General features: G+C 46.6%; 1 protein-coding gene across 1 annotated transcript in view; it reads left to right on the forward strand.

Moving 5' to 3' along the window:
• Positions 1-26168, forward strand: part of LOC147098046 (STE20-like serine/threonine-protein kinase) — an 80046-nt gene that overhangs the window by 16507 nt on the left and 37371 nt on the right. Inside the window, exons 2-7 of the mRNA XM_085971269.1 lie at positions 7957-8121; positions 9446-9494; positions 10626-10775; positions 14049-14121; positions 18836-19030; positions 19312-19393. Of these exons, the coding sequence (XP_085827395.1) occupies positions 7957-8121; positions 9446-9494; positions 10626-10775; positions 14049-14121; positions 18836-19030; positions 19312-19393 (714 nt within the window). The remainder of the gene's footprint in view (positions 1-7956; positions 8122-9445; positions 9495-10625; positions 10776-14048; positions 14122-18835; positions 19031-19311; positions 19394-26168) is intronic.

Here is a 26168-nt window from a genome sequence, read left to right on the forward strand (position 1 = left end):
AAGCCGGCCTGCAGCTAGTGTCTGCGTGCATTCAACTCGTTGCACTCCAGACAGCCCGTGGGTTTTCATATTCTGGCACCAACACTCAATCTGAGCAAGTTGTGCAGCAAACAATACAAATCTGATCAATAAATCATGGGATAATGGCTTCTTAACAAATAGAATGAATTGAATCCTCCCAGTTATTTTTTGGTCTGAACGCCTGTTCATTTTGATGTCTCTTGCTCCCAGTTTGCACCTGCTCTCCTTCAGGTTATCTATTTCTGCTGCTCACTCCAGTACTCAGCTTATAATTCTTGCATTTGGAGTGTGTCTTCTCACATCTGGACAGCGTAAAGCTCGCTGGCCTGGCTGCAGTTAGCTTCGTGAGTGTATTAGGAACTCGAGTCAAAAAGCATTCTTTAAAATAAACATGTGTTGCAAATTTCTGTTTTTGTGCCTATAAACCCTGACACAGGAACCGACAGTCAAGCCTACTCTCCCACCTCAAGTGTCCAACTCACACAAATGGCAGGCTCAATCTGGGGAAAAAAGATTAATTTATTATATTCTGGCCTGGCTGTACATCATTTTTGATTGTTTCCTGTTTAATTGTTGTAGGCACAACGTTCTACATGTATTAGTGTTTTGCTGGATGTTGGCAAATCTCCACGGCAACCAGATTGTACTCCTCGGTCCAACAGCCCCCCTGTTCCGCCAACTCCCACAGCAGTGCTTCCTGCGCAGTTCATACCAATGATCAAATTTGGAAAACAAAGCTCTTCAGGGTTGAAAGGGGCACTGAGACAACCCAGTAAATCTACTCTCTGTAACGAGCTGTTTGGCTGTAACCCAACCTTCAATATGCTGACAGCAGGCGCATGGGAACACCACCACCTCCAAGTTCTCCTCCAAGTCACACACCATCCTGACTTGGAAATATATCGCCGTTCCTTCATCGTCGCTGGGTCAAAATCCTGGAACTCCCTCCCTAACGCGCCAAGGCTTCTTCGGCAGCACCTCCCAAACCCGCGACCTCTTCCACCTAGAAGGACAAGGGCAGCAGGTGCATGGGAACACCACCAGCTCCAAGTTCCCCTCCAAGTCACACACCATCCTGACTTGGAAATATATCGGCCGTTCCTTCATCGTCGCTGGGTCAAAATCCTGGAACTCCCTCCCTAACAGCACTGTGGGAGTACCTTCACCACACGGACTGCAGCGGTTCAAGAAGGCGGCTCACCACCACCTTCTCGAGGGCAATTAGGGATGGGCAATAAATGCTGGCCTTGCCAGCGACACCCACGTCCCGTGAACAAACATTTAAAAAAAGCCTCCTGTTCCCGTCACCATGAAACACTGGGCATCTGCGCAGGACCCTTGGAATCTCCAGTTTACAACTTTCGTGACAGAAAAACCGACATTTAATCAGTTAATAACTCGTGCAACTGCAAACTGGATTTTACTATTTAACCTTCAGGAGAGAAAGAAATAATTCTCTTTATTGCCACGAACTCTACACAGACCAAGAGAGCAAAAAAAAAAGCACCTGTTCCTTTTTTTAAATTCGTTCTTAGGATGTGGGCGTCGCTGGCAAGGCCAGCATTTATTGCCCCTCTATTTGAATGGAGAGCCAGACGGAGAGATGCTGTTTGCCTGCAGCTTACGGCAGATCGGTGCATCTCAGACAGAAACTTGCAGATTTACATTTAACTTTGCATCCGTGCTCGCCTGAAGTTGCTATCCGATTTGCACATAAATACATTTCCCTTACAACATTCAGGATTCTTGTGATAATTCAATGGAATGCCTTCAATGATGACCCGCAATGCTATCTCTACAGAGATCACGCTGCCCTAGAACAGCACATTTACTCAATATCGAATTCAACAATTTCAGATCATAACCTCGGCCCCCATTATATTTTTATATTTTTTACCCACACTTTTGGTTTGTGCTTTTTCCTTTTTTTCTCTCTCCCACATGGCCGCTGTCTCTCACTCTGCCAGCGCATTTCACACTTCATCCAGAGCCATTGTTTGTTTCTTTACCTGTCCTATTACCATCTCGTCTCGCCTTGAATATCTCTTAATGTCTCTTCTTTCATCCCCTCCCCCATTTCCCAGCCCCCAAACTGCCTTTTAATCTGTTTCATTTCCTGCCTTTTTTTCTCAGTTCTGTAGAATGGTCTCGACCCGAAACATTGACTCTATTTCTCTCTCCACGGATGTTGCCTGGCCTGCTGAGTTTTTCCAGCGTTTTCTGTTGTTATTTTGGATTTCCAGCATCCGCAGCATTTTGCTATCATATTCTCTTGAATTCAGACGAATGAGAGGGGATCTCATTGAAGCGTACAAAATTATTACAGGGCTTGATAGGGTGGATGTTGGGAGAATGTTTCCCTTGGCTGGGGAGTCTAGAACCAGGGGCCACAGCCTCAGGATAAAGGGTAGGTCATTCAGGACTGAGAGGAGAAGAAATTTCTTCACACAGAGGGTGGTGAATCTTTGGAATTCTCTGCCCCAGAGGGCTGTGGAGGCTCAGTCATTGGGTATATTCAAAACAGAAGTCGATAGATTTCTGACTAGTAAGGGCATCAAGGGATGTGGCGATGGGGCCGGTGAATGGAGTTGAGGCAGAAGATCAGCCATGATCTCACTGAATGGCGGAGCAGGCTCGAGGGGCCGAATGGCCTACTCCTGCTCCTATTTCTTATGTTCTTAAATAGACCCAGTTCAAAAACTGGATACACAAGACTCACGTAAGGGGAGCGAGCAGAATTCCATCTTTTTCTGCAAATACTAGCCTTTGTCATCAAATTAAATTAATACCTAAATCACATGCAAAAATAGTTGTAGGCAGCATTCATATTAAAATTAAACATAATTCCGCTTAAAATGTTACTTTACAACAACACCTTGCATTTATATAGCACCTTTTAATGCATATAAATACAAGTTGTTGTTGTTTAATGTAGAAAAATGTCCAACGGTGCTTCACTGAAATATAATCAAACAAAATTGGGTGCCGAGCTAGAAAAGGATATATTGTGGTGAGCAAGAGATGAATGCTTACACCATGTGTAGCTTGTAAATCAGAAGAGATTGTGGGATTTGAGAAGGAGGATAACTTATGAGGTTACCGGCATCTTGTATTCATACATCCCCGCCGCTGGCCACGGACTCGGCCACGCCCCTGCCAAGAATGGCCAGCACCGTCTCCTCCAAGGGGGTGAGGTGAATCAGGCGAGCCTGTACCCCACCGGTTAAGGTCTGCTGGCATCAGTTATGCGCCACCTTTCTCCTGCAAAGGAAAGAGAATTGTGTCAAGTGAGTGTGGTGTAATGTGTTTGGGTGATGTGGCTGTCATGGTTTAATAACTGACAGTGTGTGCATGGCGTGAGATGCGGTGTGAGGCCTGCAGCAGTGGTAAGTGTGTGAGGGTGAGGTGAAGCTAGGAAGGTGAGGGGTGCCTTGTAGAGATTGGTAGGGATTGTTGGTAGGTGAGTGATGGGGATGTGTGAGGCTAGTGGTGCAGTTGGTAGGAGACGGCTTTTGAAGTTGCATTCACTGACCTTGACCACTCGTCTGAGGTGATTAAACTTCTTTGGGCACTTGAGCCACATCCTGGTGGCGACACTGCTGGCAGTGACCACCTCAGTGATCTGTTCCCACATCCTTCTTTCTGGAGGGCCTCTTGGCTCCGTGGGTAGAGAACCTCTTTTCAAATGTTCACTTCCTACAAAAAGGCCTTGCGTGCTGCATCTGAGACCCTGGAGGCCCTTTCCCAGGCCTGTTGAGCCATTTGGGTTTGTGCTGAAGCAATTTTAACATTTTTTCATCACCAGAAGGCAGCTCACCTTTAAGAGGTGCAGACTGCCTTTAAGAGGCGCAGGCTAGCTTTAAGTAAAGCTAGCCTCACGCGAACTTTGACCCCCCTGCTGAGCACACAGCCTGTCAGCAGCGCATTCAGCGCTGGGCTGTGCACTGCAATCATGTAAAGTAGCAGGCAGCATGAATTTTACGTGCTGCCTGAACTCCTTTCAACGGGGCGCGGGCAGATCGCGCATCACAATCCCCGCGCCCGTTTTTGAGCTTAATCGAATTTCACCCCCCACTATGTTTAACAAGTTTTGATCAAGCCCCTGTTTCCTGGATTTCCCAGCCTGCTTGCCATTAATCCCCAACAGCAGTGGTACCCGCCCACAGAATATAGGACAAAGTGTCTTTACTATATCTACCTTTGGCCTTGTAATTTCCTCCTGGTCCATTATTCACCGAAACCAGTTCAGGAATTCTTTCAGGAACCTATTGTTTAGCATTATGCTGTTATTAGGTAGAAGTTAGCATTTTCTTCAGATTGTTCTTCTCAGTAGAAGCAGTGGTTCAGCTGTCTCAATATAACATTTTCTCCACATAATATACTTTTATTGAAACAAAGGCAAAGTACTGCTGAAACTCTGAAATATAAACAGAAAATGCTGGGAATACTCAACAGGTCAGGCAGCGTCTGTGGGGAGGGAAACAGAGTTAACGTTTCAGGTCTGTGTTCTGACGAAAGGTCACAGGCCAGAAACGTTAACTCTGTTTCTCTCCCCACAGATGCTGTCTGACCTGCTGAGCATTTCCAGCATTTCCTGATTATACTTTTATTAAAATTTAGTGCCAAAGCAGATAGTTGGGTCGAACTGGTGAATGGGTGAATTTCCAAGTGTACTCCATAGCTGTGCTGACGCCACCAAAGAATTTTCACAGATTGTAAGGCAAATATGAAAACATTCTGATATTACACAACCATTCATATTCAAGTTAAACCAAAGCAATTTTAATACGTCTTGGTTGTATTGACATATTTTGACATTTTGCATAATATACATTTAAAATATTAAGATAGCACATTTGATTCTTCTAACATACATTCATGTCACTGGATGAAGGATTAGAAACTGTATATTTCTAATTAAATGATGAAGGCTTTTTATAAAAACCGATTCTTGCTCTGCAGTTTCCAGCTAGCTACAAGTTCATATAAACTGGGATCTTCCTGACTGTTTTCCACCATAAAGATACTGTACAGACCCGTTCCGCCTCATCGAAACAATCTTCTGACAATGTCCCGTGCCCCAAAACATTGGAAAAATACAGGCTTGACTTACCTGATCTGAAGGCATGTTGGTTGGTCAATCGTCGCAAGTAGCTGCAGCCCAGACTGGAGCCTCGGAGAAAGGCAAGATGACATTAGGAGCGGGGTCCCCGAGGTGGGAGGCACTGGCAAAAGTCGAAAGTATTTGCGCTTCGAATGTCTGTGACCAAACTCGAGCCATGTAAAGGCGCAAATCAACCCAAGCGCTTCCTGCTTAACTCCTCCCAGCAGACAGGCAGCGATGTGGCATTTAACCGGCTAGTGTCAGCTTGACATAGCAATTCCATTCGCAAATGAATAACTCAATAAATAATCACTGGTTGCTCCTGTCCTCGCGCGTTTCTTTAAATTTTTAAGTTTGGCGATTTTAATTCCAGGAGTTATTTTACATAAAGTTTCAGCTACAGGTCTAAAATTGGAATTGTTTCGCTGGAACTTTTAAACTCGGTACAAAATATTAAAATATACATCATCTTCAGGAACGTATGAACATAAGAAATAGGAGCAGGAGTCGGCCATATGGCCCCGCGAGCCTGCTCCGCCATTCAATGAGATCGTGGCTGATCTTCAACCTCATCTCCACTTTCCAGCCCGAGCTCCATATCCCTTGAATCCCCTAGAGTCCAAAAATCTATCGATCTCAGCCTTGAATATACTCAATGACTCAGCATTCACAACCCTCTGGGGCAGAGAATTCCAGAGATTCACAACCCTCTGAGTGAAGAAATTCCTCCTCATCTCAGTCTTAAATGGCCGATCCCTTATCCTGAGACTGTGTCCCCTAGTTCTAGACTCTCCAGCCAGGGGGAAACAACCTCTGTGTCAATCCTCCTCAGAATCTTATATATTTCAATGAGATCACCTCTCATTCTTCTAAACTCCAGAGAGTATAGGCCCGATCTACTCAATCTCTCCTCGTAGGACAACACTCTCAACTCAGCAAAAAAAATCTGTTTAATTTCTTAATGCCTGCCCAGTCTATGCACAAAATTATTTGATTATCTTTACTTATTTTTAAAAAAGTGTTTTTTTTAAGTTCAGATACAATAGATTTTTTTTGCTGTAACAGATAAATCCAATTTGTAATATTAAAATGTGTCTCCTTTTTTCACTTTAAATTACTTAGGTAGGGGGAGAAGAGATGGAGGGGATAAGGGAGATGAAGAGGCATTGGGAGGGGGACAGTCAATGGCAATGAAGGGGAGAGGAGCCTGGTAGACTAACTGCAGCACTGGGAAGTGGCATTAATCGATGTGTTTAAAATGCAGGAAACTCGTTTAAACGGCACCTAAATATCCAGAATTCTCTTATTAACCGGCAAAATTCTCACTCCGAAAACACCTCAATAACCGGCAATGTTGCCGAGTCCGAGTCTCCTGTGGTGGCCGAGTTAGTCAGTGGGGGTAGTTCTCCAAACTGCCACTACTCGGCTTCTTGGCGCTGTCGGAAGTCGGAACACCTCAATAACAGGAGTCTGACCCTCCTGCACTGCCGGTCGTCCGTTCTGATCCGCCATTTTACAGGGGTACTGTGTGTCTCCCACGCTGCTGGCAGTCATTGCATTGCATTACCCTCAACTGGCAGTACTGTACTTAAGCATCTTCCACCGTCCATTTAACACAACATTCTGTAGGTGAGTACCCAATCACTGGATACTGCACATTTCTTGATTTTTTAATTTTTCTTTGTTAAAAATAGCCTCGGTAGATAACCCCCTCCGTCATCCGGAAATTTTGATAATCCAGCAACACGCCGGCCCCGTCGGTGCCGGATAAAAAAGAGTTTCCTGTAATAAGGTGATTCTATAAGGTAGATACAGAGAATCTATTTCCTCTGGTGGGGGAATCCAGAACAAGGAGCCATAATCTTAAAGGAACTGAATAGCGACACTGGAGCATGACTTCCATTTTCAGGAGCTCCTGATGGCGCGCAAGAGCAGGGCACCTCCGGGCCAATGGTGTAATTTGCCACACATGCCGTCAAAACATGGCCAATCTTAAAATTAGAGTTGAGCCATTTAGGAATGAAATCAGGAAGCAGTTTTTCCATACAAAGGGTAGTGGAAATCTGGAACTCTCTCCCCCCAAAAATCTGTTGAGGTTGGGGGTCAATTGAATGGGTAGATTTTTGTTAGGGAAGGGGATGAAAGGGTATGGAGCAAAGGTGGGTAAATGGAGTTGGAGTGCCTCCCATGGTTGAGAAAAGCTGCCACTAGGTTCACCACTGAAGAGGCCTACCTGTGGGCTGCCAATGGAGCTAAAACCCAGCACATGGGCAGCATGGTGGCATAGTGGTTAGCACTGTTGCCTCACAGCACCAGGGACCCGGGTTCAAATCTAGCCTCGGGCGACTGTCTGTGTGGAGTTTGTACATTCTCCCCGTGTTTGCGTGGGTTTCCTCCGGGTGCTCCGGTTTCCTCCCACAGTCCAAAGATGTGCGGGTTAGGTTGATTGGCTATGATAAATTGACCCTTAGTGTTAGGGGGATTAAATGCGTGGGGTTACAGGGATAGGGTGGGATATGTGTTGGTGTAGGGGTTACAGGGATCGGGTGGGATATGTGTCAGTGCAGGCTCGATGGGCCGAAATGGCCTCTATCTGCACTGTGGGGTTTCTGTGATTCTGTAATTCTGTGAAGTCAGCAGGACAGAAAGGGGGGAAATTATATACAAATGACCAAGAAATGAGCTTGTTATTTTTGACTTCAATGATGCTAATGAGGTTGTGATTTGAAAGGTAACGTGATCCTTTTTGTACTCCGATGAGAAATGTTGGCTTTGCACGATGTTGCAAAATGTGTTGCGATGTTTCTTTTGATTTATGTCCTGCTTTAAAGGCACAGAACAAGGAGACTGGGGCTGTTGCAGCTGCCAAGGTGATATGTTCATTGGATGAGGAGGAGCTGGAAGATTACATGGTGGAAATTGATATTCTGGCCTCATGTGATCACCCCAACATTGTAAAACTGCTCGATGCTTTCTACTATGAAAACAACCTGTGGGTGAGTCATGAAAGGATGAGGAATGAGGAATAGAAGCGACTGGTCCCTCAACTTCCCGAAATAGAGAAGCTCTAATATATAAAGTAGCTGTTACAGCATAAGAAATATTCCGACACTGGTCCAACAGTCCTGGGTGACTGTTACATTCTGTCATTTAATTTTCCTAATTTAATTCTGATTAGCGGGTGTATGAATATTAAATTATCATTCCTTGTTTCTGCCCTGGGATAGAAACATAGAAGATAGGAGCAGGATTAGGCCATTCGGCCCCTCGAGCCTGCTCCGCCATTTAATGAGATCATGGCTGATCATCCAAATTCAGTACCCTGTCCCTGCTTTCTCCCCATATCCCTTGATCCCTTTAGCCTTAAGAAATATATCTAACTCCTTCTTGAATATATTTAATGAACTGGCCTCAACTGCCTTCTGTGGTAGAGAATTCCACAGGTTCACCACTCTCTGGGTGAAGAAATTCCCCCTCATCTCTGTCCTAAATGGCTTACCCCTTATCCTGAGACTGTGACCCCTGGTTCTGGACTCCCCGACCATTGGGAACATCCTTCCTGCATCTAGTCTGTCTAGTCCTGTTAGAATTTTATAAGTTTCAATGAGATCCCCTCTCATTCTTCTAAACTCCAGCGAGTATAAGCCCAATCGACCCAATCTCTCCTCATACGTCATTCCTGCCATCCCAGGTATCAGTCTGGTGAATCTTCGCTGCACTCCCTCCATGGCAAAATCATACAGCACATAAGGAGGCCATTCAGCCCATCGTGCCTGTGCCAGCTCTTTGAAAGAGCGATCCAATTAATCCCACTCCCCCTGCTCTTTCCCCGTAGCCCTGCAAATATTCCTTTTCAAGTATATATCCATTGCCTTTTGAAAGTTACAATTGACTCTGTAAACCTATATAAGGCCGGGTCTTGTGCATGGCTTTATCCCTCAAAAATTCTGGTGGATCATCGGGAAGGCAGATCATTGAAATTGAAGTGCGGATAATGAAAGTAATATAGATTTATATAGAATCCACAACACAGAAACAGGTCATTCGGCCCAACTGGTCAATGCTGGTCAACTGCCACATGAGCCTCCTCCCACTCTAATTACCTTTTGCCCCCCTCCCCCCCATCTCCCTCTATTCCCTTCTCCCCTATATATGCATCAAACCTCCACTTAAATGTGTCAATGCGACCTGCTTCACCAACTCCCTGTGGCAGTGAGCTCCACATTCTCACCACTCTCTGTATAAAGGTGCCACTATATTTTGAAAATGCAAAGGACATTGAGCACTCCAAGATCTTAACCCCTCTCTTTTTCTTTACAGATCCTAATTGAGTTTTGTCCTGGTGGTGCTGTAGATGCTATAATGTTGGGTAAGTAAAATTAGAAATGAAATGCAATCAGCTGAATTTATTTCATTCCCCCCCCCTCCCGCCCACCACCCCCCTCCAATTTCCCCCTTCTATTGCTGAAGGTGCTGACTTGCTGGGTACAGTTCCATGGGCTCTGGGTGTTTGGTAATGGACCTGCAAACACAGTGATGTGATTGGCCATTCAATGGCGTTGTCATGTCGCCAATCAGGGATGCTCATTGGATAAACAGTGTGAGTAATGCTAATCTGTATCCAATTCCAGCCATTAACAGGCAGGTGACCTGGTGCCTTGCCCAATTGTCATTCTTCATGTGTGAATCTAGTGAGTGTCCACTAGCTAGCTATTCGACCACTGAAGGCATCACAGCTGAGTTTGATCCTGTTTCTCAGTCAGCACCCACACACGCTCGCCTTACGGCAGTGGTCGCTGGATATTGATTGGGAGCAGGAGCCCTGGTGGATTTTCACCTCCCTATCCCAGGGGTGGCGAGGCCCATTGTACTGCCACCCTAGCTGAGATCAGCTCACTCAGCACTGACAGGGCTCAAACCCTAATACAATAGCAAAATACTGCGGATGCTGGAAATCTGAAATAACAACAGAAAATGCTGGAAATACTCAGCAGGCCAGGCAGCATCCGTGGAGAGAGCAACAGAGTTAACGTTTCAGGTCTGGGACCCTTCATCAGAACTGGAAAAAGCTGGAGATGTAACAGATATTAAGCAGGTGCAGAGACGGGGGGGGGGGGGTGGATTAGGAGGGGAGGAAGGAATAGAAAGAACATCCTGTACTTTTGTAAGAGGCAGGAAAGATAAAATGTTGCAAATGGGAATGGCAAAAATCATACTGCATGAAAAATGGGGGCAGGGATAATTATCTGAAATTGTTGAACTCAATGTTGAGTCCAGAGGGCTGTAAAGTGCCCAATCGAAAGATGAGGTGCTGTTCCTCGAGCTTACGTTGAGCTTCACTGGAACAATGTAATAGGCCGAGAACAGAGAGATCAGAGTGGAACCCTGTTGCTCTGTGTGGCTCAGTATCCCACTAAACCTTTGGGGGACAAAAGTTTATTTTAATTAAGGAGGAACGAAGCTCCACATTTGTCCAACATTTGGTTTGGTTCTGTCCCAGAGCTGGAGAGAGGACTGACAGAGCCGCAGATTCGCGTTGTTTGCCGACAGATGCTCGAAGCTCTCAACTACCTCCACAACAACAAGATCATACACCGGGACCTGAAAGCTGGGAACGTCCTTCTGACCCTGGAGGGAGACATTAAACTAGGTAAGAAAGAGGAGCAGGGGAAGAAGAGTGAGCGAGGAGAAAGAAAGAATAAGTGAGGAATGCAGAGTAATCTCTGACGTAAGAAAACTACTAGGCTCTTGGTCTAAGTAGTTTTCTTACGTCAATTTAATCAACTTTTTCAACATGGAGATCTAGTTGTGTCCTTCACTAGTTCCTGTTAAAGAATGTCCTGAGCAAGCTGGGCCCGTGCCCGAGTATTTATACTCTCCCTGGACAGCGCCACCAGCAGGCCGCCCAGTATTATTTTATAAGTCATTTCCATATGAATGACAAGATTCATGTCAATCCCAATGGCACATCTTACAGCATTTGCCTTTTCCAACTGATTGTTACATCGTAGTACAGTATTATTGGCTTCAGTTGCACTAGCTCAAGTTAAGTTGCACTCCAGTGTATCTGGATATGGCAAAAGGGTTCAAATAGCAGGACATACAAGCTAAATATTGGAAAGTCAGGAGGAAGTCTTTCAATCAAAGGGTAATCAGGCTGTGGAACAGCTTACAGGGAAGGTCATTGAAGCAGACAGTGTAAATGGATTGAGGAGGCAATTGGGGAAAGAAGGGATTGAGACACACGGTGAGAAGATGGATATGATCTATCGAAAAGGGTAAATCTATCGGACATCATCCAGTCACCTGGGTTCAGTTGGTAGCACACCTACCTCTGAGTCAGAATATTGTCAGAAGTCCCCGTGGAGCTCGTGTCTGTATCATTTACATGTTTAATTACATCCTCCTAATGTGACGTCATTATGCCAACGTCTTCTAACCACGTCTGGTTAATCTCCCTTTAACGAGTCTGTGCAGTAGCATCTGTTTCTTGTTCATTGTACTCGCTAATGAAAAGCCGTATCAGTTATGGCCTTCCTTCTCAGCTCTTCGCACTATATCCATAACACAAACCTATTCACACCGCTGCCTCCCTACAGTCTCCTCGACTGATTTACTATATTACTTATCTCTTCCCCTGGATGGTTAATAAGCTAATGGGCAGGATTTTCATTGGGCCATGGAGGCGGGATTGGAGGTGTGTGGGGGGTTTAAAATCGCGAAATCGGGGGGCACAAACCCATCCCGCCCCCAACCCACCTCCATGCCCGTTTCCCAGGAGGCGGATACCCGACCTGTGCTGGGACCCACCTCCCGAGACGGGAAGGGGATTAGTGCCAATTAACTGCCTGTTAACAGGCAGTTTTTAGCCTAATCCCTATTTTTATCCCTGAATTGTGGGATTCCCGACGGCTCCAAACCACGCCAAGTTAGCGAGGCGGGCCGTCGGGCTGAAGGGCTTGGAGGGGTCGAGATGTCCGGTGTTCAGGTGAGTGATGGGTGCATGAGTGCAGAGGTAAGTGTGTTTGGTGTGTGTAAAGTGTTTAAAGAAGTTTTACTTACCTGTACAGCCTTCCTTCCTTCAGGCCTCGGGAGTCCCTCATCTCACCAGCACAGAAAGCAGAATGGCCGCGAGCTGTCAAAAGTTGCAGCATTCAGCTTTCTGTTCTGGAGCGATCTCTCAATCAGCCTGAGAGGAAGGAATTAACTTAGTGTACAGATTGTCAGTGTTTGACAGCTTCAAAGAGCTGTCAAACGCTGATATTTCATCTGTCAAAAGCTCTTGACAGATGAAATGTCAATCTGTGACGTCACCTGTTGCTGGGTGGCCCTTAATTGGCCGCGGGCTCAACAAGGTCAATCAAGTGAAAATCGAGTGGGTTGGCCACAACTCGATGGAGGCGGGACTAAACCCCAAAAGTTGTAGTCCCGCCTCCTACACTCCTCCAGTATCAAAATCCAGCCCAATGTGTCCACTGCGCTGGACCTGACCCAGTATAGCCATTGCAGAATGAGTACTAATATGTGGATATCTATTTTAAAAGCTTTCTATGGCTATTTTACCAGGTACACCTATACGTGCACTATGCTGGAATGTTTGTGTGAGAAATAGAAAAGTGACAGAGACAAGTTGAGTCCGTGAAGGGATGCACACATGGCTGAAAGCGTAACGTTTGTGTGGCGAGATAATTCGTGCATCTTAAAGGTTCTCAGTACAAACTCGCTGTGATGGTTGACATGAATCTTGTCATTCCTGTGGAAATGACTTATGTAATAATACTGGGCGGCCTGCTGATGGCGCTGTCCAGGGAGAGTATAAATACTCGGGCATGGGCCCAGCTTGCTCAGGACATTCTTTAACAGGAACTAGTGAAGGACACAACTAGATCTCCATGTTGAAAAACAGTTGATTGAAGCCTTGTTTAACACTCAGACCAAGTGCCTAGTAGTTTTCTTACGTCAATGGTCTTGTTTTATTAGAAGTTTCAGATTCATCTTCAGTTAAAAACCAGATCAATATAAACCGAAAACATTCGGGTCAGTAGTTTGATCTGCTCAGTATAACCATTGAGCCACTCCTGACCTGGTTATGTGTGGTGAGTTACTTTGCCAGCCTCACTTGTGACGATATGTATATTTTATCACATGGTTAAACTGAGCAATAAGAACTGAGGAAAAAGCCTAAAACTGCTCTAACGGGACCAGGATAAAAGACAGCAAGAGACAGAGAGAAACGTTTAAAAATGCCAAACAGACGGCGGGTGTGTGGCACTTGGTTCCAAGTATTTTGGCTCAGAACATCATCCCCCGCCCCCCAGCCAACCTGCTTACCGCCACTGTGGACAAAGTTCATCAGTTTCCTCACGGGGTTGAGATCCAGGCTCAGTTGACTTCCCTCCGCTGCCAATCCCAATCCTATCAGCTGTTTATGAGAACAAGCCTGAGATTCGTGCCCTCCCAGCAAAAGGAGACTGTCTTCCCAGTCACAAAGAGAAAGCGTGTAAAACACAGATGGTAAACTCATTGCTCAATAACCGGCTTCTGAAGACAGTGTAGCAATATGATGAGTAAAGAACACAATATAGAAAGCAGTGGGGGGGGGGGGCAGATCGATGAATAGTTGCTCTGGTTTTCCCCGAGTTCGGGGGTGTTTCTCCTCATTCCGTGTGACAGTCATGGGACCATTACACGAGTTATAGACCTTTCTCCAAATTGGTTCAACTCTTCTCATCGGACCAAGTACCTGTGTGGTCAAGGCAGCACCAGATGGATCCAGAATGTGGTTACCTCGAAAAGAAACGAAGACAAAAACAGTTAACATTCAGTTAGTTACTTCTTGCCAGTAAAGGGTCTGTTGTTAATCATAGATAACATGAGTTTTAAGTGTTGTGCCATTAATCCAATATTCTGTCCTCTCTTCTAGCTGATTTTGGAGTGTCGGCAAAGAACACCCAGACCATCCAGCGGAGAGCATCATTTATTGGGACACCTTATTGGTAGGTTTTACTCCTGTTCTAGAAAACAGGAGATCTATTTTTCCCACTTTCAATGTATTTTCTTAAATTTTCTCTCTAATACTTTCTTCTCCCCCCCCCCCCCGTCCCATTCCTCCTGAAGACGTTGGGCCTTCTTGGGATACAGTCCATCTCCTGGCCCGAGTGGCCACCCTTCGGCCGCGATTTTTCGGTTCAAGGCGGCTTGGGTGCAGGACAGCTCCCTTCCGGGTTCCAGTCCCGCCCCCAACGACATCAGACGCACAGATGTGATTTTGCGTCAATTGGCCTTGTTAAGCCCAGCCCTGCGGGCTTGCCGGCCAATTAAGAGGAAGCCGGTGTCAGATGATGTCAGTTGATGACGTGGCATCTGCCGGTTATCTTAAAGGGGCCACGCACAATTTTTTTTGACAGCTGATTTCTCAGTGTTTGACAGCATTGAGGTGCTGCAAACACTGACAATCACTTCATAAAGGTGAGCTCTTGCACCCAGGCTCTCCAGTGACTCCCTCCTTAGGCTAGAACAGATGGCAGCTGCAGGTGAGGTTACAGAAGCAATCTGTCACTGCTGAGAGAGGTTCTCCCAATGAGGTAGGACTACACATACAATTCAAAACTTGTTACCTACAGAAAAGTGTAAATGCATTAAAAATGATTTTCCCAACATTATCTTACCTCTGAAACTCACCAGTGCACCATTGGATCCTTCACACCGCTTCTGCAGCTGTCATCAATGCAGAAACATTACAGCAGAACCACACTTGCCTGGTATGGTGTCCGGACGTTGGGAAGCCCGCAGTAGACCTGTCAAAATTGCAAAAAACCTCTTAACTGCCTGTTAACAACCTGTTAACAAGCAGTTAAGTGGCTATAATCCTCTTCCCGCCGCTTGGTATCGGGTGCATGCGCAAATCGGGCACCCGACACTTGGGAAGATTGATTGGAGGCGGGTTAACAGCGGGTTTCCGACCCGCTGTCAATCTTTGCGATTTTGCCGGATGTCCCGCCTCCAAACCCACCCCCTGAGCGCCAGCAAAATTCCGGCCTTCATGTGTGAACCGAAGCAGTGAGTGTCAGCAGGCTCCTCGACTGTGGAGGGCATCGCAGTTCACCACTTTTCAGCAGGGTTGCTGGACAGTGACCAAGTGCACAAGTTTCTTTTCCGCTGTCTAACCCAGGACACAGAAGATCATCGTAGCCACCATCCTGGCTGTGATCGTCTACCTCGACACAGACTGGGCATCAGATTTGGGACTTTCCCGGCCTGTATGGCTCAACTACTCACTGCCTTCCCCTTACAGTTTTCACCAGTTTATCACATACACTGGCAAGAAGCCAGACTGGCTGACTACCCTCCCCCAGACCAGTGGCTGGATTTTATCAATGGAGGCGAGTAGGAGGCGGGACTCCCACTTTCGGGGTTGTAGTCCCGCCTCCATCGAGTTGTGGCCAACCCACTCGATTTTCCCTTGATTGACCTTGTTGAGCCCGTTCAGTGGGATCAGCAGGCCAATTAAGGGCCACCCGGCAACAGGTGACGTCACAGATTGACATTTCATCTGTCAAGAGCATTTGACAGAAGAAATATCAGTGTTTGACAGCTCTTTGAAGCTGTCAAACATTGACAATCTGTACACTAAGTTAATTCCTTCCTCTCAGGCTGATTTAGAGATATCTCCAGAACAGAAAGCAGAGGCTCAGCTTTTGGCAGCTCGCGGCCATTCTGCTTTCTGTGCCGGTGGGCTGAGGGACTCCCGAGACCTGAAGGAAGGAAGCCTGCATTAGTAAGTAAAGGTAAGTAAAACTTATTTAAACACTTTACACACACCAAACACACTTACCTCTGCACTCATGCACCATCACTCACCTGAACACCGGACATCTCGAACCCTCCAAGTCCTTCAGCCCGACGGTCCGCCTCACTAACTTGGCGTGGTTTGGAGCCATCGGGCAGCCCACACTTCAGGGATAAAAATAGGGATTAGGCTAAAAACTGCCTGTTAACAGGCAGTTAATTGGCACTAATCCCCTTCCCGCCCGCACAGGTCGGGTACCCGCCTCCTGGGAAACGGGCATGGAGGCGGGTTGGGGCGGGTTTGTGCCCCCCGATTTCGCGATTTTAATATCCCACACGCCTCCATTCCCGCCTCCACGGCCCTGGGAAATTCTAGCCCCAGGTGTTAGCCGTGGTTCAGTGGGCAGCAGTCTCGCCTCTGAGTCAGAAGGTTGTGGGTTCAAGTTCCACTCCAGAGGCTCCGGCACAAAATCTCGGCTGACACTATTTCAAAGAAGGGCAGAGGAGTTCTCCTGGACTCCTGGCTTATATTTATCCCTCACCAACATTAGAAGTCAAAAAAACAATTAGGAAGGCAAAGAGGAACTATGAAATTAAATTATCAAGGAACATAAAACAAAATAGTAAAACATTTTACAGGCACATCAATAAAAAAAGGAAGGTTGGGATGGGAATAGGGCCATTAAGAGATGCACAGGACAATACCACAGGTAACGATAGGGAGATGGCAGAAATATTAAATCATTATTTCGCTTCGGTATTTACCAGGGAGATAGAACAGGTGGACATGACATTGGATGATGAGATGAATAATGAGATAAGTGCATTTAAAATATTAAAAAGGGATATATTAAATAAACTAATCAAACTCAAAGAGGATAAAAGCCCTGGTCCGGATAGATTGCATCCATGCATTTTAAAGGTATCTAGGGAAGAGATAGCAGAGGCATATCTACACAGATTTAATAATTCGTTAGAAAAAGGTGTAGTGCCAGATGACTGGCGGATAGGTAATGTAATACCGATATTTAAGAAGGGGGATAGAACATGTCCAGGGAATTATAGACCAGTCAGCTTAACATCGGTGGTAGGAAAAATAATGGAATCCCCACTAAAGGAGAAAATAGAAGAACACCTAGAAACCAAAAAGTATAATAATGAATAGTCAGCATGGATTTCAAATGGGAACATTTTGCTTGAACAACCTTATTGAATTTTTTGAAGAGGTAACAGAGAGAGTAGACACTGGTAATGCAGTAGATGTCATTTATCTAGATTTTCAAAAGGCCTTCTATAAGGTACCCCATAATAGACTAATGAATAAGGTCAGAGAATGTGGAGTCAGGGGACAAGTAGCAGAATGGATTGCTGGCTGGCTTCAGGACAGAAAGCACAGAGTGGGAGTAAAGGGTAGCTATTCACAGTGGCAGAAGGTGGGTTGTGGTGTTCCACAAGGATCAGTGCTGGGACCACTGCTGTTCACAATTTACATTAACGATTTAGACTTTGGAATCAAAAACACAATTTCTAAATTTGCGGATGATACACGTGAGGTATTACATTTTGGTAGGAAGAATAGGGAGGTCACTTATCACTTGGAGGGTGCGAGTTTAGGTGGGGTAGAGGAACAAAGGGATCTCGGAGTACAAATACACAAATCACTAAAAGTTGCGCCACAGGTTAGCAAGGCCATAACAAAATCAAACCAAGCACTAAGGTTTATTTCTAGAGGGATAGAATTGAAAAGTAGGGAAGTGATGCTAAACCTGTATCGAACCTTGGTTGGACCGCACTTGGAGTACTGTGTACAGTTTTGGTCGCCATATTATAAAAAGAATATAGAGGCACTGGAGAGGGTGCAGAGAAGATTTACAAGGATGATACCAGAAATGCGAGGGTATACCTATCAGGAAAGGATGAACAGGCTGGGTCTCTTTTCTCTTGAAAAAAGAAGGCTGAGGGGTGACCTAATAGAGGTCTTTAAAATTATGAAAGGTTTTGATAGATTGGATACAGAGAGAATGTTTCCACTTGTGGGGAAGAGCATAACTAGAGGCCATCAATAGAAGACAGTCACCAAGAAATCCAATAAGGAATTTAGAAGAAACCTCTTTACCCAGAGAGTGGTGAGAATGTGGAACTCGCTACCACAGGGAGTGGTTGAAGCGAATAGTATCGATGGATTTAAGGGGAGGCTGGACAAACGTATGAGGGAGAAGGGAATCGAGGGCTATGCTGATAGAGTTAGATGAGGAAAGACGGGAGGAGGCTGGAGCGGAGCATAAACACCGGCATGGACTGGTTGGGCCGAATGGCCTGTTTCTGTGCCGTATATCCTATGTAATCCTATGTATCACTAAAACAGATTATCTGGCCATTATTACATTGCTGTTTGTGGGAGCATGCTGTGCACAAATTAGCTGTAAAGTGCTTTGGGATTGATGCGCCATCAATTACTCCAAAGACTGAGGTTGAGCGAGTAACAATCAGGCTTTTATTAACTAAAGAATGAAGGTCTTGTCTCGAGTGGTCGACCCGTCCAGAATACTAAGGGACTGGGAGGTAGTCACTTATATACCTGGAATAGTGGGAGGAGTCAGCCGAGGCATGTCCAGACCTGTACCTAGTGGAATACACATACACTTACAGACAGGTATAACAGTGGTTTACCACAGGGACATCCTGAGGTCGTAACTTCATAGGATTACATAGGATATACGGGATTTGATTATAGGGATTTTCTGTTTATTGCGTTTTTTTTTAGTTATCTGGTTGTGATCTTCCGAGGTTTATAACGGTGTTGCAGTAACAAAGAATTCAGAGGACTTTTTACCAAATTTAATATTGTTCTTGCTTGAAAAGGCCACCATTTAGGGACATCATCAGCACACTGTACTTTCAATTTGTCCTTCTCTCATTTAGGATGGCCCCTGAGGTTGTCCAGTGTGAAACTATGAAAGATGCACCGTATGACCAGAAGGCTGACGTCTGGTCGCTGGGGATCACGCTTATTGAGCTGGCCGAGATGGAACCTCCACACCATGAACTCAACCCAATGAGAGTCCTCCTGAAGATCACAAAGGCTCCGCCTCCAACTCTGGTCCATCCCTCCCGATGGTAACTGACAAACTACCATTTCCATTTCCATCTTTCTTACTGTAACAATCCCGAGGAGCTGAACTGTGGGAAGGTAGAGTTGTGGCTCCTCTCACGCTAGGAAGGGGAAAGAAGTTGGGTATATACGGAAAAACCGAAAAGGTTCTTTGGAGAGAGAGAGAGAGAGAGGAGGGGTAATTTAGACTGTGTGTGATGTTGTAAAAGGGGCGATATCGATTCCGCTTGAAGTCAATTTCTCACTTTCTGTATGAATAAAACCTTCTCAATTATTGAATTTACAGGTCAGCAGATTTTAAAGATTTCTTAAGAAAGGCTTTGGAAAAAAATGTAGCCGTTCGATGGTGCGTAAAGCAGCTTCTCCAGGTGATCATTATTTTATTCCAAATTTCTCCTTTCCTCTCCTGGAGGGCTGACTCTCATTGGGATCCGGTTACATGGGCCCCCGTTGCCCTCCGTTTCTTCACTCGTGTGTGAGCGGGGTACAGTGAGTGTCAGCAGGTTGTTCTACCATGAGGGTATCACAGTCGGGTGGTCACAGCTGATTGCGAGCCTGCCTGTGCGGGTCAGTGAATAGTGATAAGGAACAAGAGCACCAGGCCCCATCCTAACCCAGCACTACTGAGACATTTTAGGGGTTAATTTTCAACTGTGTTGTCTGGGTAGTAACCTGGTGAAGCGGATCGCCCGCTCGGCACAGCCCTGCTCAACACAGCACCCGCCCGACACAGCACCCCGCCCGACACAGCACCCCGCCCGACACTGCACCCGCCCGACACTGCACCCGCCCGACACTGCACCCGCCCGACACAGCACCCCGCCCGACACAGCACCCCGCCCGACACTGCACCCGCCCGACACTGCACCCGCCCGACACTGCACCCGCCCGACACTGCACCCGCCCGACACTGCACCCGCCCGACACAGCACCCCGCCCGACACAGCACCCCGCCTGACTTGCATTTATTATAGAATTTTACAGCATAGAAACAGGGCATTTGTCCCAACTGGTCCATGCTGGAGTTTATGCTCCACACGAGCCTCCTCCCGCCTCTCTTCATCGAACCCCATCAGCAAATCATTCTATTCCTTTCTCCCTCAGGTACTTATCTAGCTTCCCCTTAAATGCATCTTTGGATTGTTGTCTAACCTAAGCTTTCCCTTGCTTTCTGAAGACTTAATAATCGCTTCTACCTTCCAGCCCCTTTCACGACCTCAGGACGCCTCAAAGCTCTTTACAGCCAATTAAGTACTTTTTTGAAGCGTAGTGAGAGAGGTGAATACAAAAGTATATACAAAGCACACATCTGGAAACAAAGAGGGGAATTTTAACATGGATGAGCAGGTGAGATTGGGTGCGGGTGGGGGATTAAATTGGGAAAAATTCCGAGCACGTCGGGAAGCCACCTCCAACTGACGAATTCCGGGTTTTACGGAGGAGGGACAAGGCAGCCAACTTGCTCCCAGGCGGCGGGTTGGCATTTAAAATATGTTAATGAGGCTGGCAGCCTCTGAATTACAGTGGGCGGCCGGGTTTCCCAGGCCTCGGGAAACCCGGCAGCTGAAGCAAGGTGAGGACAGGAGGAGCAGGAGTACTTCCCCCCGGCCTCCCAAGTTCCCCCCATCAGACCCCCCCATACAAAGACCCTCGGGGTCAGGGAACGGTCCCCCCACCCCCCTGGGGTCTGGGATTGGACCCGCACAGCGATCAGACCCCCTGAAACTCCACAGCATGCAGGGGAACCCAAACTTCCTGTGGGGTTTCCCGTCAGAACATCCGCCACCCCACCTCACTTCCACCCCCCCCTGCCTACGTAACTGTTGAGTCTGTGTGTCCCAGTTATGTTTAGGATCAATCACTGGACACAGACAACAAGAATAACTTTTAACAGGTCTTTACTATTCGGAGGTCAGGGCTGAACTGCCCAGCAAATCCCTACACAACACTTATATACCGGTGTGGTCACCACCGGTATTACAGTATACAGCAGCCAAGAGAAAGTAGTACATCTCTTAAAGTAGTTCTCTTAAGGTGGAACAGGTTACATACACCACAATCCTCCCTTTTTAGCTTAACAGTTATATCCCCATTTAACATAACATAATAACATATTATATATATATATACAACTTTATGCAAAACAGTTCAAAGATTCAGTCTCTGAGGAGGCCTCCTGATTCGAGTTGGATAACGCCTTTCAGGGGTCTCTGGTTCTCGTTGCTGGGGTGACTCATCTAGTTGGTCTCTTATGGATTGGACATCATCATCAGGTACATTCACTTCTGAGGTAGATGCTTCAGGTTCACTAACTTCTTCCACGGTTGTCTCTGCCGTAACCATGGGTTCGACCCTTGTTCTCGATTCTACCAGTTGGTCAGCATGATGCCGTATTACATTTTCACCAATATCTACCGTGTACATCAGGGGTCCTTGTCTGGCCCGAATTGTTCCAGATTGCCATTTCTCGTTTTTATAGTCCCGGGCTAACACTGGTTGTCCTATTTCGAAACTCCGAGTGGTCTTGTTATTTATATGCTGGAACTGTTTGTTTTCAACCTCCCTCTGCACATTTGGTTTTAACAAGTCCAACCTGGACCGCAACCTCCTGTTATAGAACATCATGGCAGGACTTTGGTTTGTCACTGCATGAGTGGCGTTTCGATATGCCAGTAGGAATTTGTCCACCTTGTGTTGTAGTGGAATCTGATCTTCGCTCATGGCCTTTACTGCTTTTTTGAACGTTTGTACAAATCTCTCGGCCAACCCGTTTGTAGCCGGATGATATGGGGCAGAGGTATAATGTTTCACCCCATTCTTCTTCATGAATTTCTGGAATTCTTCTGACACGAACTGCGGTCCGTTGTCTGAACATATTTGTTCTGGCAATCCATTTCTTGCAAATATCGTTCTTAGCACCGCGATCGTCTTTTCCGAGGTAGTGGTAGTCATCTTAATCACTTCTGGCCATTTAGAATGTGCGTCCACCGCAATTAAAAACATGGAGTCCATGAATGGACCAGCAAAGTCAATATGTACACGTTGCCATGGGGTTGAAGGCCATTCCCATGGATGCAGCGGTGCAATCGGAGGTGCATTTTGCACTTTTTGGCACCCTGAGCAGCTTTTCGTCAGATCCTCTATCTGTTGGTCGATACCCGGCCACCACACATAAGCCCTAGCAAGGCTTTTCATCTTGACTCCCCCCAGATGACCTTCATGCAGTTCCTTTAGAACTCTCTCTCTTAACTTAGGAGGAATAATCACCCTTGTTCCATACATCAATGTTCCTTGACAGACGGACAGCTGTTCTCGTCTTGCTGAGAATGCCGGTAACAGTGGATCACCATGTGCTGGCCATCCCTTCACTGTCACTTCGTAGACCCGGGACAGTGTCGGGTCGTTCCTGGTTTCTCTTTCAATACTTGCATTGGTGACTGGTAAACATTCGATGATGGTCGAGTGAAATAACTCAACAGGGTCAACCGTCGGTGCCTCCTCCTCTGTAGGTAGTGGCAGGCGCGACAGCCCATCAGCATTACCATGCTGCTTTGTACCTTTGAATTCAACCTGATATTGATGTGCCCCTAGGAAAAGGGACCATCTCTGGAGTCTCTGTGCTGTCATCACCGAAACACCCTTCTTAGGGTTAAAAATGGATACCAACGGCTGGTGGTCTGTCAGAAGCGTGAACTTTTGGCCCAGCAGGTAATGATTAAACTTCTTTACTCCCCACACAAGGCTGAGAGCCTCCCTATCTATCTGAGCATAGTTGCGCTCAGCGGAGGTCAATGATCTGGATGCGAACGCGACTGGCCTCTCCAGGCCATTTGGCAACTTGTGTGAGAGTACTGCCCCAATACCATATGGAGAAGCATCACAAGCCAAACAAATAGGCAGCATTGGGTTGAAGTGAGCCAACACTTCCTCTGAGGTGATCAATGCCTTGCTTTTGCGAAAGGCCCTCTTACAGTCCTCGCTCCACTTCCATGGTACTCCCTTCTGTAAAAGAGCGTTCAGCGGGTGCAGCACCGTGGATAAATTTGGCAGAAACTTATGGTAATAGTTAATCAACCCTAGGAACGACCTCAACTGGGATACATTATCCGGAGCGGGAGCCTTCACAACAGCTTCGATCTTGTCAGGAGACTTATGAAGCCCCTCCTGGTCAATGACATGACCACAGTACGAGATCCGCTTCTGAAAGAACTCACATTTCTGGCGATTAACTCGAAGTCCATATTCTTTCAATCTGGTGAGCACCAGTTCCAAATTTGCAAGGTGTTCCTCGTCATCATCTCCTGTAATCAGAATATCGTCCAGGTAACATTGTGTGCCTGGAATTCCCTGTAATACCTGCTCCATGGCCCTCTGCCAAATTGCTGGAGCCGATGCCACTCCAAAAACCAGTCTATTATACCGGTACAGGCCTCTATGCGTGTTGATCGTGAGATACTGGCGTGACTCTTCCTCAACTTCCATCTGTAAGTACGCCTGCGCCAGGTCTATCTTGGTGAAGTGTTTCCCGCCAGACAACGAAGCGAAGATATCCTCAATCCGCGGAAGCGGATACTGCACCGTGTGAAGCACCGGATTAACAGTGATCTTGAAATCTCCACAGATGCGAACCTTCCCCGGTTCCCCCGGCTTGTTGCTCGATGAACGCTTCATGACGGGAACAATGGGCATGGCCCACTCACTCCAGTCTACCTTAGACAGTACTCCTGAACGTTCTAGCCCTTCCAGCTCAGCTTCTACAGCAGGTCGTATCGCATAAGGTACCGGTCTGGCTTTGAAAAATTTCGGGTTTGCATGTTCTTCAACCTTGATGTTTGCCGTAATTCCTCTCAGTGTTCCCAGTCCCTGTTGGAACACCTCTTTAGCATCGTCCAATATTCTGGACAATCGTTTAGGTTTGACATCTTTTTTACCGGAATCTACCGTTAGTGCTTTTAAGGAATGCCAGTCCATATTTATTTTCCTAATCCACTCCCATCCCAGTAGTGGTGGACCTCCCTCAGGTAGCACATATAAGTCCATTCCTCGGCTTTCTTTGCCCTTGTGGACCACCTTTACCTCTATCTTCCCGATGGGGTATACTCTTTGCCCCGTGTATGTTTTCAATACAATCTCCGTATCCCGTAGGGGAATATGTGGGAATAACCTTTTGTAATCTTGCTTATTCATGACCGTCAATGCCGATCCAGTGTCCAATTCCATCTTCACTTGGACTCCTGCTATCTGAAGTGTGACCCAAATTGTTTGGAGGTCTGCTTCCTTACCAACATTGTGTACTCTTAGACTACCCAGTTCATTACTGCTGGAGTCTGAATCTGACTTCTGTTCGTTCGAACTGTTCTCTGTCACCTTGTGTACCTTCCTGTACTTTTCCTGCGGTGACTTTTTGTTGCTGGTCTTCTTTCCTGACCGGCATACTTTAGCTATGTGGCCAAGCCTGCCACATTTTCTGCATTCCTGATTTTTGAACCAGCACTGGTTCTGATCATGCGTTGTCTTTCCACAACGATAACATTTTACTGTACCCAAGACCATTTGATTGGTGCTGAGTTCCGGTGACCGTAGCTGCATTTCCGCCGTGCCTCTCGCTGCGGCTTCTTGCGATGCTGCAATAGTGACAGCTTTATCAAGCGTAAGATCATTCTCCTCAAGCAGTCGCTTTTGTGTTCCTCCTTTTAACAATCCACACACAAATTTATCTCTCAGCGCATCTGCTAGTCCTGTTCCAAACTGACAGTACTTCGATAGCTTATGCAGTTCAATTAAAAATTCAGCATTGCTTTCGTCTTTCAGCTGCATTCTTCTGTAAAATTTAAATCGTTCCGCTATCATCAGCGGTGTGGGGTTTAAATGATTTTTCAGGACAGTAACAATATTCGCGAAAGTCTGATCCGCCGGTTTATTTGGTGATAGAAGGTGCTTCAATAGCCCATATGTCTTCGCACCCATTGAGCTTAATAAGGTTAGTGCTTTCTCATCATCTGGTACCTTATTTGCTTTACAATAAACTTCCATGCGTTCTACATACGTGGTCCAATCTTCGCTATCGCTATCAAAGGTATTAATGCTCCCATGTTTAGGCATCCTTGCAAGTTTTTAAATTCTTCTTTTTTTTTTCAAAATGGCGGCTTCCCGCGCTTGTCTTCTTCCCCCGCCTACTAAAATGGCGGCTTCCTGCGCTTGGCGGTCTTTCCCGCGCTCGTCTTCTTCCCCCGCCGACTACAATGGCGGATTCCCGCGTTTGCCTCCTTCCCCCCCGCTGGCTGCAATGGCGATTGACGTGCTGCTGCCGTTCTCGCCTCCCCAGTGGTTCTCAATTCCCCGATGCTGCTTTGCCTCGCAGCCCCGCTTGCAGCCCGGTCCTTTACACCGGCTGCGTTTGATTTCTCTGCGGCTCTCGTGCCTTAAGCTGCCCCAGTCGCTGCGCCTCTCGGCCTCGATTGCAGCCCGGCCCTTTTTACCGGCCGTGGTCGAGTTCTCCGGCCTTATTCCTCCGTTTTCCCTCCCCTACTCCATAGCCAACGCGGCCGACTTTCTGCTCGTGTCGCTGATCAGCTTACCCACCACCGTGGTAGAAGGGATGATCACTGCCTGTCGCTGATGGAGGGCTTCGTGGTCAGAATTTTTTTCTTTTTAACCCGGGTTCTCGATGCCTCCCGTGCAATGGTGCTCAGCAGGATGATGAGGGCGGATGCCTCTTCTCGACGCCCGTTCTGAGGACGAAGCTGCCTTGGATGTAAAATTGCCGCAGGGTAAGATCGGACTCATCGCCACTGTTGAGTCTGTGTGTCCCAGTTATGTTTAGGATCAATCACTGGACACAGACAACAAGAATAACTTTTAACAGGTCTTTACTATTCGGAGGTCAGGGCTGAACTGCCCAGCAAATCCCTACACAACACTTATATACCGGTGTGGTCACCACCGGTATTACAGTATACAGCAGCCAAGAGAAAGTAGTACATCTCTTAAAGTAGTTCTCTTAAGGTGGAACAGGTTACATACACCACAGTAACCCGCCCCAATAAATATCCAGGCCAAAGTGAGAGACAAAGAGAAATGGAAAGGGGGCAGCAATTGAGACTGAAACCGAAAGGAACAGAGAGAGAAAAACACATGTACATA

The sequence above is a fragment of the Somniosus microcephalus genome, chromosome 30, assembly GCF_052327205.1.
Source record: "Somniosus microcephalus isolate GS21.2 chromosome 30, FLI_Smic_1.0, whole genome shotgun sequence".
NCBI classification, from domain to species: domain Eukaryota; kingdom Metazoa; phylum Chordata; class Chondrichthyes; order Squaliformes; family Somniosidae; genus Somniosus; species Somniosus microcephalus.